General features: G+C 37.7%; 1 protein-coding gene across 1 annotated transcript in view; it reads right to left on the minus strand.

Annotated features, from left to right (window-relative positions):
- LOC103051238 (prolyl endopeptidase FAP) overlaps positions 1–13,429 on the minus strand; it is a 57,984-nt gene that overhangs the window by 28,926 nt on the left and 15,629 nt on the right. Inside the window, exons 6-13 of the mRNA XM_007421524.4 lie at positions 13,314–13,366; positions 10,515–10,587; positions 8,615–8,735; positions 6,349–6,503; positions 5,270–5,373; positions 4,678–4,813; positions 2,157–2,201; positions 56–160 (exon numbers count right to left, since the gene is read on the minus strand). Of these exons, the coding sequence (XP_007421586.1) occupies positions 56–160; positions 2,157–2,201; positions 4,678–4,813; positions 5,270–5,373; positions 6,349–6,503; positions 8,615–8,735; positions 10,515–10,587; positions 13,314–13,366 (792 nt within the window). The remainder of the gene's footprint in view (positions 1–55; positions 161–2,156; positions 2,202–4,677; positions 4,814–5,269; positions 5,374–6,348; positions 6,504–8,614; positions 8,736–10,514; positions 10,588–13,313; positions 13,367–13,429) is intronic.

Here is a 13,429-nt window from a genome sequence, read left to right on the forward strand (position 1 = left end):
CAGCACATCTCTTGCAAGGGAAGAGAACTTTAGCTCAAGTCTTTGTTTGACATACCACTGAGTCAGTGATGTAGTGAATGTGTTTGTAGCCATACCGGTCACTAAAAATTTTGTAGTATGACATGGCATCTGAAGTAAAAGAGGGTGCTGAAACAAAGAACTGAGGGGGAAAAAAGGAAACCGTAGGTGAAACAGAAATTAATATCCTTTGAGACATGTCAAATTATGCAAAATACAGTAACGCTAGACTTTTTTTCCCCTTATCTCATTAAGTGGAACATCTCTCATATTGCGGTGAAAACACATTCATTAGGGATTTACAATGAAACCAACATTTCAACTTGGAGGTAAGTCCCATCAGGTTCTCAAAATGATAAGTGGATGTCTGTGACACTCCCCTCCTCAAAATAAATTAAATCTTAATAAACAAATAAATAATTACACTGCTGTGGTTGGTGGAAAGTTTTGACAGATGAATAGACCCACCATTTAGCTATCTCTATGAACTCACGGGAGCTTTTCTCTGTGTTTTACCTGTGCAAGTCTGCAGTGGGACTGCCCAAGCAAAGCTGGACTGAACTCTGACACAAAGCCAGAGCACTGTCAAAACTCACTTCTGGCTTTGCTCCCTACTTTACAATGTCAACACTTGCTCCTGACTTTGATCCCCCTCTGCCATAGGTTTAGCCATTGAGCAAAACTTGCAGATGCTTTACTCTTCACTTTGCCAAGGAAGCTGGTTGCTGGCTTGCCTAGGCAAAGTAGGGAGGGGGGCAAAGTAGGAGTGAATTCTAACACCTCTCCAGCTTTGTACAGATGGCCTTGTTCCAGTTTCTCCGAACCCTTCCTAAAGTGTGGTGCTCAGAAGTTGAAGTGATGCCTTTTCTCTAACCTGGGATTGTTTCCAAACAATTTGCCCCTACAAGCAGTGTCACAGGTAGAGGGGTCTGTGGCAGCTGTACCAAAGCCTTTGTAGCCCTGGAAGAACCAGCTGCCTTTTTTCCCCCCTTCAATCCTTTTCTCTATTCTGTTGTCAGTAATAATTTTAGCATCTGACGAAGTGGCCCACAGAAGACACCTGCTTCTCTTTAAGTTACAGAAGGTCTTTTAGTCCCTGCTCTGGAGCTGTCTGAAAGATTCTCCCCAACAGGCAGGTGGAACATAAATGGAAAAGAACAAGTACAAACAAAGTGCAAAGTGTGGCCCAAAGTGCATTTCTAGGGGAAGCAAATGGCTTTGCTGAGCACTGGAGAAAGAAGGCAGGATGATTTCCTCAGCTGGAAGTCTACCCACTCAGATGCTCCTAGCTCGGGTTTCTTCACTGCTGGTCTCCTGAGTCAACCATGTAGGATACCGAGATCACTTCTATCCATATTGCAAGACCTGAAAATTATTTTCCAGGGATAATTTAAGGGGTAATTGTTAAACTTTAGCTAAACAGACCCCCCTAATTGGTTAAAGGCCCAGCTATTAGTAGGACCCCCTTTCCCATTATGAACATGTTGAAATACTGAAATGTGCAATAGATGCCCTTTTAAAAATTCCCATTTTCAGAATTTATTTTGTCAGACATCTGGGAATAGGTCCTGTCTTTTATCATTTCATTTTATCATTGATCAAATATGGCATGCAGTCCCTAGTTACAGTTAGTTCCTGTCCTCCTTCTTTGAGAAAAGTAATTTAAGATACATCTTTTCATCCAAGGCCTCTGATACATTTAAGAGTGGTTTTAGTGTTTTGGGAGTATTGCTAAAGTATGTTTAATTGTGTTTTTATTTTAATATTTTTATTTCTGTATTTTTATTATATTGTTATTGATTGATTGGATGGAAATGCTGCTGCTTATTATTATTAACAATAATCAAAATAATTAATGGATATATTAAGTTTTTTTATGTTGAAGGCAAGGAAAAAATGGGAAAGTGTTCTATTTATATACTGTATACAATATTGTAACATTGAATACATCTCTCATTTGTTCCACGAGACTTGATTTCAATTTATGCTTTAAAGACCATCTGGACTTCTTGTCAATAAGCAAAATAAGTTTTTACTGAAATCTTACAGATGCATGGTTAAATAATCATGAAAAGTCAATAAAGAACAAAACAATTCTTATGATAACACCAAAAGTTGAAAGAGCATAGAAGCCATACTCCACCAGCCCATCCTGTATGGCTCTCTTCTATGTGCTGCCGATTCTGCCAAATTAAAAGAAAGTAACAAGGTTGGGATGTAAAACAGAAATCTGACATATTAATGCTGTAGAATTTTCAATCAGACAGAAAAATTATAAAATGAGGACCTATTCAAACCCAGGGTACTTCCTCAGTAATGATTTGTAGTATCCTCTAGTGCCATCATTAACTCAGCCCAGCAATGGCTATTGGGTAGCAAGTCTTTGCACTTATCTATCTGTATGGACCCTTTGTAAAAACCTGAACATTTGTTATTAAAAATCAGGACATTCAGTGACAGTCTAAAAGCATCTTGTGAACAATTCGCCTTCTAAATTTGTAGTGTAGCCCCAGCATTTTAAAGGCATGCATGTTTCAGTTGCTTAACATTCTGACCACTAGATGAAACTTAATTATTAGACAGCTATAGTTGACAGTGCTGCCAAACACTGATTTACACCAGTGTTTCTCAGCCTCAGCAACTTTAAGATGTGTGGACTTCAACTCCAGAATGCTGGCTGGGGAATTCTGGGAGTTGAATCCACATGTCTTAAAACTGCTGAGGCTGAGAAACACTGATTTATCCTTATACACAGGTTTACATATTCTTGATGAAACCTCTCCTGAGTTTGGAGTCCTGCATAATACTTTCATTAATTCAGTCTCTAACAAAGATACTCTGCATGTTTACATTTTATAACACTGAATCTCAACAATCAGAACTAAAAAATTTCTCCTTCAGGGGCTGAGTATTGCATCACAGTTGACAGTAACAATAGTTTTATTGAACATGGAGGTGGTTTAGGAAGCTCCATTCATTTGGGTTAGCAAATTACAGTATTAAGAAAAATACATTCAAACCAGCATTGGCAAGTAGTTGCTGCGAGGCTTCCTGAACTGCTGCTACTCCTGTCCAGGTACTCTTTTCTGGTGTTCAAATTAGCCCTCTATGGTTCCCACTGTGATTTCTTATTGTGTGACACATGATGGGTTCTACTATTACATTCACATGCCCTTCCCTATGATTGTACAGAACTATTTCAAAACTCGAGTGGGGGGAGGGGATTGCTTTCTGACCAGGGAGGCACCAGGATGTGGGCACAGGAAGACTGCATACCAGCTGCACTTCATAGAGTGTTATGGGACAGATTTTAGGATGAAAAAGTTGCAAATGTAGCTTCCTGCGTGGAACCTGTGTTAAAAATGTGACAACCCATATTGTTTCCTGGTAAGGCTAGTTAAATATTTTAGCAAAGCTTTCAAAGCAATGGTATAGGTTACTGATCCCTCTTCCTTTGATGTACTTTTTGCAAAACTCCTTCCATTCAACTAAATTAAAATAAGCTCAAGTGATAGACACATAAACTTCATTAGGATTCTATAGGTTTGCTCATGCTTGGAAACTTGAGGAAGAGTAGGACTGCCCATCAAGACTGCAAGAATCTGGATGACCATTAGATGGCAGCAAAATACCCCAACCTTGCTGCCACTGAGTGGTCATCCAGAATTTGTAACCCAGATATGGTAGCCTTAAGCAAGGTCACTATTTTAACCTGTATTCAGTTTTTATTTGTTGGATATATTTGCTGATTCAGTGATTTTAAGTATGAAGTTTAGAGTTGTTCCCTGGGTTTGCAGAAGGGATCTCCTATCATTATTTGCCCACTGCAGTTTTATTATCTCCTAGTACATGAGAAAGTCCACATTGTTTACGCCTTATTACTTCCGGTTTAATCGGAAAACAAAGTATGAAATGGAAATTTATTCCCCTGAGATCTTTTCAGCAAACACAGCTTAATGGAGTTCTCCCATCTGCTCGCACTCCTGTTAACTAACCATTGATGTGCAGATTGATATGGTAAAAGCACTTTATAAACAGAAGATAATAGTGGTTTTATCTGTATCTTTCATTAGGTAAGAACATGCTGAGGCATGCAATTTTTACTGCATTTTGGATCTTCCAGTGCAAAGTTGCTGATCATTTTGATTCCATATCTATTACAATATTTCAGAGGGACAAACTCAAAATGAAGTATTGGCCTTATAGGTTTTCAGTACAGCAACTTGAAATCTAATACTTATTCACACATCATGATAAGCCCTAATATGGTTGGTTTGGGTTTGGTTTCACATGAGGTATGATCATACTCTTTGCAGTTTGTAGCCAATGATGTATGGCTTAATATATGTATAAACCAGGCCACTGAGGATCAGTAGAGCCTCTGCCAAAGATTAAAATGAAACAGTTCAGAGCAGAGAGGAAAGGTTGTAATAGGGATGAGCCCAAACCAGCTCCCTATTCTCACCATTAATAGGTGCCAGGAATATTCTTTCTGAGAGCAGAACTTCACTCATGGCAACTTAGAATCCCACCTAAAATTTGGAAGCAACCTGTTCTCCTTCCTTTTACACAGTAGCTATACAATTACTATGAATGTTCACCAGAATGTTCACTGACAGAGTTTTTAATTTAAATGTTAGCTTGATGGAAAAATACTACCTCTGGGCAATCCCAAGTTCTGGAGTGGTAATTGTAATCACAGATTGCTGACAGGGAGAAGTTTTGGATCCTTTTCAGCCACTGCACACAGATTCTGTAATCTGTTACCCAGGTAATCCAAGTGACATAGTGATCGCTGAAGAAAAAGGGAAGAGAAGGGAATCAGTGAGTATAGGGAGAAGACAAGAAGGAAATATATCATTACGTTAATAACCTATCTATGATACGTAGTCCAGATTAATAATACAGATACTATGTTAGGCCAGATTAATAACACATCTATTGGAGGTGTACTAGGTTTTAAAGCACCACCCAAATCCTTGGAACATGTGGGTCAGGCTCATTAGCTTAGCTAGTCTTGTATTGCTACAACCAAGTGGTTGAAACGGTTTCTATCATTAATGAGAATTACACCTTAAGTTTTCTGATGGGTAACAGGAAGCTAAAAACAAGTCTTTATAGCAATCCTTGATCCAGAGGCTGTACTACAAATTCTACATAGAAAGCAATGTTTCAAAGAAAAAACTCCCAAGTCAAATAACTGAAATTCAGTTGAAAAAAAGAGGAAATGAGGATTTTAAGAAAATACTACCTTGATGCTATGACTGGTGGTGCAGGTACTTCCTTTGGTCCAAAATCTCCAGGATTTGTAGTGTCTATAATCAACACTCTAACAGTCGGGTTTTTAGCTCCAGCCTTCAAGGAAAAGTATGAACAAATTCATCAAACTAAACTCTAATGACTTTATTTACAATAACGTAAAAGAACTAAGTAAACACAGTTCTATACAAGAAAGTTATTTTTATACATTTCAGGCACACATAGGGTGCTTTTCCATCTCCCAACAATTTTGAATCCTGTTGAAAATGTGTCTTAGAAAGTTATTCTGAGAAGTTCAAAATAGACTCACACTCATTAACCAAGCCAGTTGTAAGCACTAAACAAATAATACAAAGATTATAATCTCACGGAAGTCTTCTGCCCCATTCTCTTCAAAAGTATCTGAGGATATCTAAGATCTGCTACCTCAGATTCCATCTCCTTCCTTCTGGGTCAGCTGCCATCTTGAACGTTAATATTAGGAGGGAGGCCAATAATATTCAATAGGATGTATATGTGAAGGGAATGGATTAGGCCTTTCAGAATGTTGTTTTAATAATACAGGATGCTTAAGATGGATTTCCATTTAAGATAGGCATAAGCAACACTTATGCCTATCCTAAAGGCTGTGTTTCTTTTAGATTTGTATTATTTTGTCCACCAAAAGCCACAACCAGAGGCCCGTGACATTATAGCACCAAAGGAAGAACCAGCCTTTTTCCCAATTTGTTTTCATTTTGGAGAGGTAGTGGTTACATTTTATAGGTGTGTTAGACTTACTGGGAAGGTAATGCACCTATTACATTTCATTTTCTACAGAAAATTAGCAGGAATCACATTTTGTTATTTGCTGGTTGGCTGTCATATTTCAGGAATGTAATCTTGGGTGGGGGAGGTTATATATAGGGATAAAGGCTTCAGGCTACCCACCCCCTTTTAAAAACTACTCAGCAGGGTTTTAAAAAAGTCAGTAGTTACATTTGATACATCTAAACATTTTTTTTAATGTTCAAAAATACAACAGAGCCAAGCTTAATGCTAAAAGAAAAATAAACAAACAAGCACACCTACCTTTGGATATGGAAGAGTTATTTTTCTAGGATACTGATTCTCGCCATAATATGAATACTCAATCACTGGTATTTCAGTATCATTGAATTCTATGTATGCTATGTTCTTGCCATTTGGTGACCACCACAGAGCATATTTTGTTCCAAGCATTTCCTCTAAAAGAAACCAGGTTAGAGGACACTGTTGTTCTGGTTGCAAAATTGTATAATGTATTATACGATTTAGCACTATCTTTAAAACCATGCCAGTATCTAGATCTACCTCCACACCCCTAAGATCATTGTTCTGACAAACCACCAGTCCATTTTGAGGTAATTGAGGGAGAGAAAGCAGAGTCACTGAGAAGAAACTATGAAGTTGCTGGGAGAGGAGGAAAATCAGAGCAGAGAACTATCCAGCTGGAGCAGGAAGGTAGATAAATTGTGGGAAAGCTGGTCAAAAGCCAACACCTAAGAGTTGTCTTGGAATGGATAGACAGATTTGAGGGCAAGATGTGAACAGTTTTCCATTTTTTTCTGTTTTCTAGTGCAGATCAATAATGATTGAAAGATGCAAATAACCCAGAATTAAATTATTTCACTGAACTGCTTCACAGAAATGGAGGCTGGCCTGCAATTAATGGGCACAGGGGTTAAGCAGCACCAAAATCACACTTTCCAGAGGGCTATAAGTGGGGAAATATTTCTCTTTCCTTCTCAGTGTTTGTGGCTCATGATCGTGTGGTGAATGTAACAGATAATGCACATATTCATTCTCACGAGCTCAATGAGCAATAATGGTATTCTGAATAGCTACCATCACTGTGGTGCCTTGCTGATAAAAGTGTAAATCTTATCCTAGTTTCATTAAGAGTTATTTCAGCCTTCCTGATCAGATATCCTGGGGAAGCAAGTTGAGACCATAATTTCTCATCTCTCCAGTTTCATGTAAAATTCATATGAATTCTCACTGAAAGAAAGTATGTCACATCTTACCTCCACCCTTCCACACACAGATACTGGGTGGGATTGATGGGGGGAAGAAATTCATTGGGATTGTATATGATCAGAACTAATTTCCACTTTCCAAACTAATATGCAATATGGAACATAATTATCTTTCAGTTTCCGCATTTTCCAAAACATTGTGCTGTAGTTCTTGCATGTGCGCGTGCGCACGCGTGCACACACACACACAGAGTATATATATTTGGAGAATGCCAAAAAGAAATGCATCTATTGGTAAAGGTACATACAAAATGTATGTATGAACCATTTTATTTTTCATGCAGACTTTTTAAATTTAAGCCTTCCTCATGTCCAGGGAGTTCTCTCCAGTCTCCATTCCTGGAAACCTTCAGAGATTAGGTTGAGCCAAGGCCACTAGTTGCTGATCCCTAAGACAGTTATTTTGTTCAGTAATCTAACATGTTAACATGCTACAAAATACACTGTATAGTATAAACCCATGGCCCTCCATAGACTCAAAAGGAATGAGGTCCAGCAGGGACTTGCTTTGAAGGAAGGAATGGTGGTGAGTTCTACTAACTCCCCCTTCCTTCAGTGCTCCCCTATGACTATGATGGGATTGTTCCAGGGGACCCTTCTGCTTCAGAACAGGATACCTTGCGCAAGGGGCCATGGAGCAGAAATAATCTCCTCTCCCTTCCAAAAATGGAAGCAAACAATTAGTGGATTTCCAGCCACTCCAAGTCTGGACCCATTCCACTGATTTCTCCAGATTTACAGAATTTACTCCCCATCTCTCTAATGCAAATGTACATTTAGTTCATAAATATTTATTTATTTATTTATTTATTGTTAAACTTGTATGCCGCCCATCTCCCCCAACGGGTGACTCATTTCAAAATCATTTCTTACAAACATTTGTGTCTGCACAAGGAGAACGTTCCCAATTTTATTTTCCAGGCCACAGAGAAGAACTATGCCTTTCTGTTATATTCTCCTTGATCACTGTGGTCTTTTAGAAAGAAAACTACAAGAAATTGTTTCCTAATAAGGCAGATGAACAAGATACAAGAGACTTAACATCTCATGAAACCTATTTTGAGGCAAAGTATTCTTTTACCACAAATATGAAGACAGATATGACAGAATATGGAAAATTGAAAAGACAGGATGTTGAGTAACTGCAGACTTTGTGGAAAGTATTAACACAACAAGTCATCAAGAACACATTTTGACTCTTGTCTGGGGGCACTGCATTACTTTATTGCCCAAGTCCTGCCTTGCTAAACTATTAACACTGATTTTAAAATGCAATTTACCTTCATAAACCCAGTCAGGAATTCCATTATATATTTCATTCCAGTAACCATTTGTGGTTATTTGAACAGCAGCTTCTCTGGGATCTTGTTGGAGATAGATATTATTCTGGTATACATAAGCCTAGGAGGGAGGAAAGAACCAATTTCTTTATCTGTAGAAGGTACAAATGATAGTATGTAATCCAAAAATACTGCAAACTATATGCACAGCTAAATATGGGACTCACTTCAAAATCATTTCTTACAAACATTTGTGTCTGCACAAGGAGAACGTTCCCAATCTTATTTTCCAGGCCACAGAGAAGAATCTCGGGAGAAGCATGCAGTGAGATGTAGGGAGCTATAGGCTGGAGTCCTGGGTGAAACCTAACAGCTTCCTGTGAGATTAGCAACACTTTGCATGTGTGTTGCTGGAGAAGATGGCCTATGCCACAAGAGTATACTGCTTTAGTGTACATAATGTTACCTTTGATCAGAGATGCCTGCCTTAAGTCCTTGCTAAGCTCTGAAGCTGATGGAAGAGCTACAGGAAAGTCATAGTTTCCAAGCTAAATTTGTTATATGAATAAAAAGAGATAACTGTATATTTATTATCTCTTGCTCTTATCTACTTTAGAACTTCCTCAGCAGATGCATGCAAAATGTTGGAAAAGCAATGAAATGCCTACAGCAGGCTGGATCATAAAATTAATTGAACTTGCAGAAATGGCGTAGCTGACCAGTTTGGTCAGAGAAAAAACAATAAAGACTTTTTTAAAAGACTGGTACCCTTATATGGACTTTTTGCTGAAAGAAGAAAAAAATAAATGGATGATTATGGAATTTGAGGATTAAAAATGAGATGAAGAGGTTGGGGAAAAGTTTAAGATGACAATTACAGAATCCACTGGAGTTGGGCAGCCAATAAATTTAAAATAATAATAATAATAACAATATGATGTAAATAATAATATAATATTATATATAATAATACAGTAATACGTGATAGAAAGAAAGGTGGAAGGCACAATTGTATTTTTTTTTTGCAATTTCTTTCTTGTTTCTTTATTTTTTACCTTTGTTCTTGTTTCTTTTGTATATTTTATTACATTAAAATTTTCTAATTAAAAAAAAGAATTCCCTTAGCAGAGAACAAGACACAAATATGAGAGCAGTGTTAGAGCTGCATAATGCTAGGCAACTCTGAATATGAAAGTGCTCCATTCATGGAAATAGCTAATATGGTGCCTGAGAGACCAAATCCTTCCCTATGTTTTGTAAGTCATTTGCAATGTCTGTTCTTCCTGGCAGAGAAGGAACAATCTTAATCTAATTTTGCAATATTTAATTTTTTCTTCTTGCTGGTTTTCTAAGGACAAAGGAGAAAAGATGGAAGACTGGATTAGGGGCCATGTTAGGACAGAAGTAGTATGAGCAGCTTTATCTGATAAGGAAACTGCCAAAAAGGCAACCCAAATGCAACGTGCTGGGTCAACAGTGCTTTCCACTTATTGAGGGCATTCAGCTGATATCATAGTCCCAATTGTTTGCAGCCCATCTGACCTTGGCTAGATGGAATAACTTATGACCAGTGACTTAAGGTCTGCCAGATGGAGAGAAGATGGACAGGATCTACAGGAACATAGTCAAAAGTCTAGCTTCTGGGTTCCAGTATTTCGTATATCTAACTTTGGACAAGCAAAAGTGTGCCACCCTAGAACAAACAATAACAGATCCATGCTGAAGCACATACTTTATCTTAAAGCACAGTTCTAGCTCTGCTACTAATGGTGTTATTGTCAACATTTAAAATTCTTAAGTACAGGTGATAAACAGAAATAAGTGGTGTCTGAAAAGACACCAAAGGCAGATCAAACTCAACCAAATGGAACATTATTGTGACACTGCATTAATTACTGACCAATTTGTGTCCAACAGGTGACCAGGAGATATGCTGAATATTATGTGGAAGCTCATATTCTTTGACAAAAACACTGCAATGGAAAAAAAATCATGGAATGACATAGTGTTTTCTAATTAATTATATTATATTAATTATATGTATAATATATTAATTATATGTATTTCTAATTAATTATACAGTGATTGCATGAAATTTAGGAACAGTAGTTTTAGATTAGTTGATGAATGCTCACCCAAACTATATTCATTCTTTATTGCTGAATATATCTGTTGACAATCATATTTTGGTGATGTTAATACTTAATAGTTTGGGATTATTATCCTACTCAGTAGGAAGCTGCAAAGGAAATAAAAGGTGCTACAGATGTCGATAAGAAGCCCACAAGCAAGACACAAGTTCAATAACACATTTTGTAGAAGTTTCCTAGTAACTGCTATTGACAGTTTTACCCTCCATGTTTGTCTAATCCTTGTTTGGCATCATCTAATCAGCGGCTACCATTACATCTTTGGCAGCAAATTCCAACCCTTTAACTTTCTGCTGTGTGAAGAAGTGCTTCCTTTTGTCAGTCCCCATTCAGCTTCAGGTTCTAGCATTGATGGGATTGCAACTTGAGACTTAAGGGAAGGACTGCATCTTTAGCTATTTCATTCATAAAAGGGCCCTTCATCCATTCTCAATTTTTTTCTTGCCTTTCAGCCTTCTGTATAGCAGGACAAAAGTTTTTCTCTCAATTCTTCTGAACAGATTTATACCTTTAATGAAGAAGGAAAGAGGAAAAAAGACAGCACTTCCTAACTGCTGAGTTAATGTGCTATCCACCCATCTTTGTGAGCTATCAGGAAATTATCTGAGCATGAAATGTGGTGCCCCCATTGCTGATACCTATTCTAAATCTATTATGTCTGTACTGTGCCAAATACAGTGCTGTCTGTATTATGCATGTACAGCCCATGATAAGTGAAATGATTGGTTGAGTCTGGTGGTTTTGCTATCTTTCCTCTTCAGCCTCACCAGCTGCTGGAAAAAACGTCTGTCAATCACTGCACTACAGCAGGAATGGGGTGGATAAGACTGCAACCCTTTGTCCATCACCTCCAAGCTCCAGTCCTGCCTCTCCTCCTGCTCCATCCCATTCTATCATAATGCAAGCTGAAGAAAAGTCAGAAGAATAGACTGGAATCACAGGAAGACTGGAGTCATAAGCAGCACCTTAATTTAGAATTTTCTCCCCTTTCTTTATATAGACAAGAAATGTTGATTTCCAGATCCCTCTATTTCTGTTTGTTATGTCATTTCCTTGTTGTGCCATTTCACTAATACACAAAGAGAGCTGGGCTGAAACTGACAAAACGTTTGTCACTGTTTTTCTTCAGCAGAAGCCAGCCCAGTTTTGCCTTGCCTTCCCTTCCCTTCCCTTCCCTTGGTACGATGTACAGTGTGGAGATGAAGTAATTTTTGCTGCTGCAATATCCCCAACAGCTTGAGATGAGGCACTGATTTTTGCTCCTTTTTATCATTTCAAAGAAGCAGAAGTGAAAACAATCACAGACCGCCTTTAATCTGCTTCTGAGGCTTTGGGGAGTAAAAATTCTACTGGTGTGGAAATGTCTTGAGTGTTTCACGAACAGTGCTTTGTTGATACAGACTGAAATCTGTATCACTGATTTTGAAGAAAGTTAAAAACAAAATTTAAAAATAGTCTCAAGCAAGATTTAAAGAATCAATGCCAACCATTAAAAAGAAATGCCAAGTGTTAAGAAAACCTAAATGCATTTACTATTTAACATGGTATTTATGTACCTATATGCATAGGTGTTTATATGCATATGTATTTCTTTTCTTGAAACAAAAACCTATATAAGTTTCTAACATATATACAGAAGGAAATCCTGTGGTATGGATTGAATTAGAGATAAGTAAATACTGCAATACAGTACAACACAATGAATGAAATCTGGGTAGTTTCCAACCTAAATTATTTACCCTTTGAATGATTGCAAAGTTGGGTTCTGTCAATTCATCTTTGGAAGAACAGCCCACCATTGGGTGCTCCAACCAAAAGAACCTACTTTTTTTTTTAATAAATGGAACAAAATATAGGATAAAATTTCCACAAAAGGTTTCAAAAGAATATTATTTAAGGAAAAAAATCCCACAGATCCAGCAAGATTCATACATTATAGATGAAGTAGAGGCAGATATAACAGTATACAGGCAATTCTTCAAAATACTGACCAAGTGAACTTGAATCTGCTGCTCAGGGTTGGCCTTAGGCTAAGGCTAAGTAAGTACTGGCCTAGGGTGCCAAAGCTTAGGGGGTGCCAACACTGCCCCTCCTTCCGAATTGTCCTAAAAGTTTCAGTATCGGCAGGAGGTGACACCATCAGTGAATGTGGCCTAGGGGTGCTGGCCTATTAGGGCTTCCTTAAATAGAAGGACTGGTCTCCTTGCAGCTTCCCTTTTGGTCAATGCTGGCACTGAAATATGCAAGTCTAATTGCCGCTTAACATTTTAACAAAATCATTAGTTCAGCTCATTTCAATTCTGACAAGAATGCTGGGCCCACCTAATGAAAACTGTCTGTAAGTGTCTGATAAACAGTTTAAATGGAGTCTAATATAATTAATGGAGAACAAAATGAAACACTCCAGCACACGTTTGGGAATATCACTGGAGATAACAGCTCTGTTTGAAATCTATTTTCTTACATGTCTTAGTGGGTTTCAAAAAGAACAACTTATATACTTAAACATTACTAATGTTTTACTCAACAAGAAAATAAATCTGTCTTACCCTAGTATAAGATCATAAATGTGATAGGATGCTGTGTAAGAGTACCTCCAAAACTGAAAAGGTTATAATGGAGAGAGAAAATAATTATTTTTGCTAATTGTAAAACAGGTTAATTT

This window comes from Python bivittatus, unplaced genomic scaffold, assembly GCF_059951505.1.
Source record: "Python bivittatus isolate LINGU-HERP-01145 unplaced genomic scaffold, Pbiv_v1 ctg000480_np1212, whole genome shotgun sequence".
In the NCBI taxonomy this organism is placed as follows: domain Eukaryota; kingdom Metazoa; phylum Chordata; class Lepidosauria; order Squamata; family Pythonidae; genus Python; species Python bivittatus.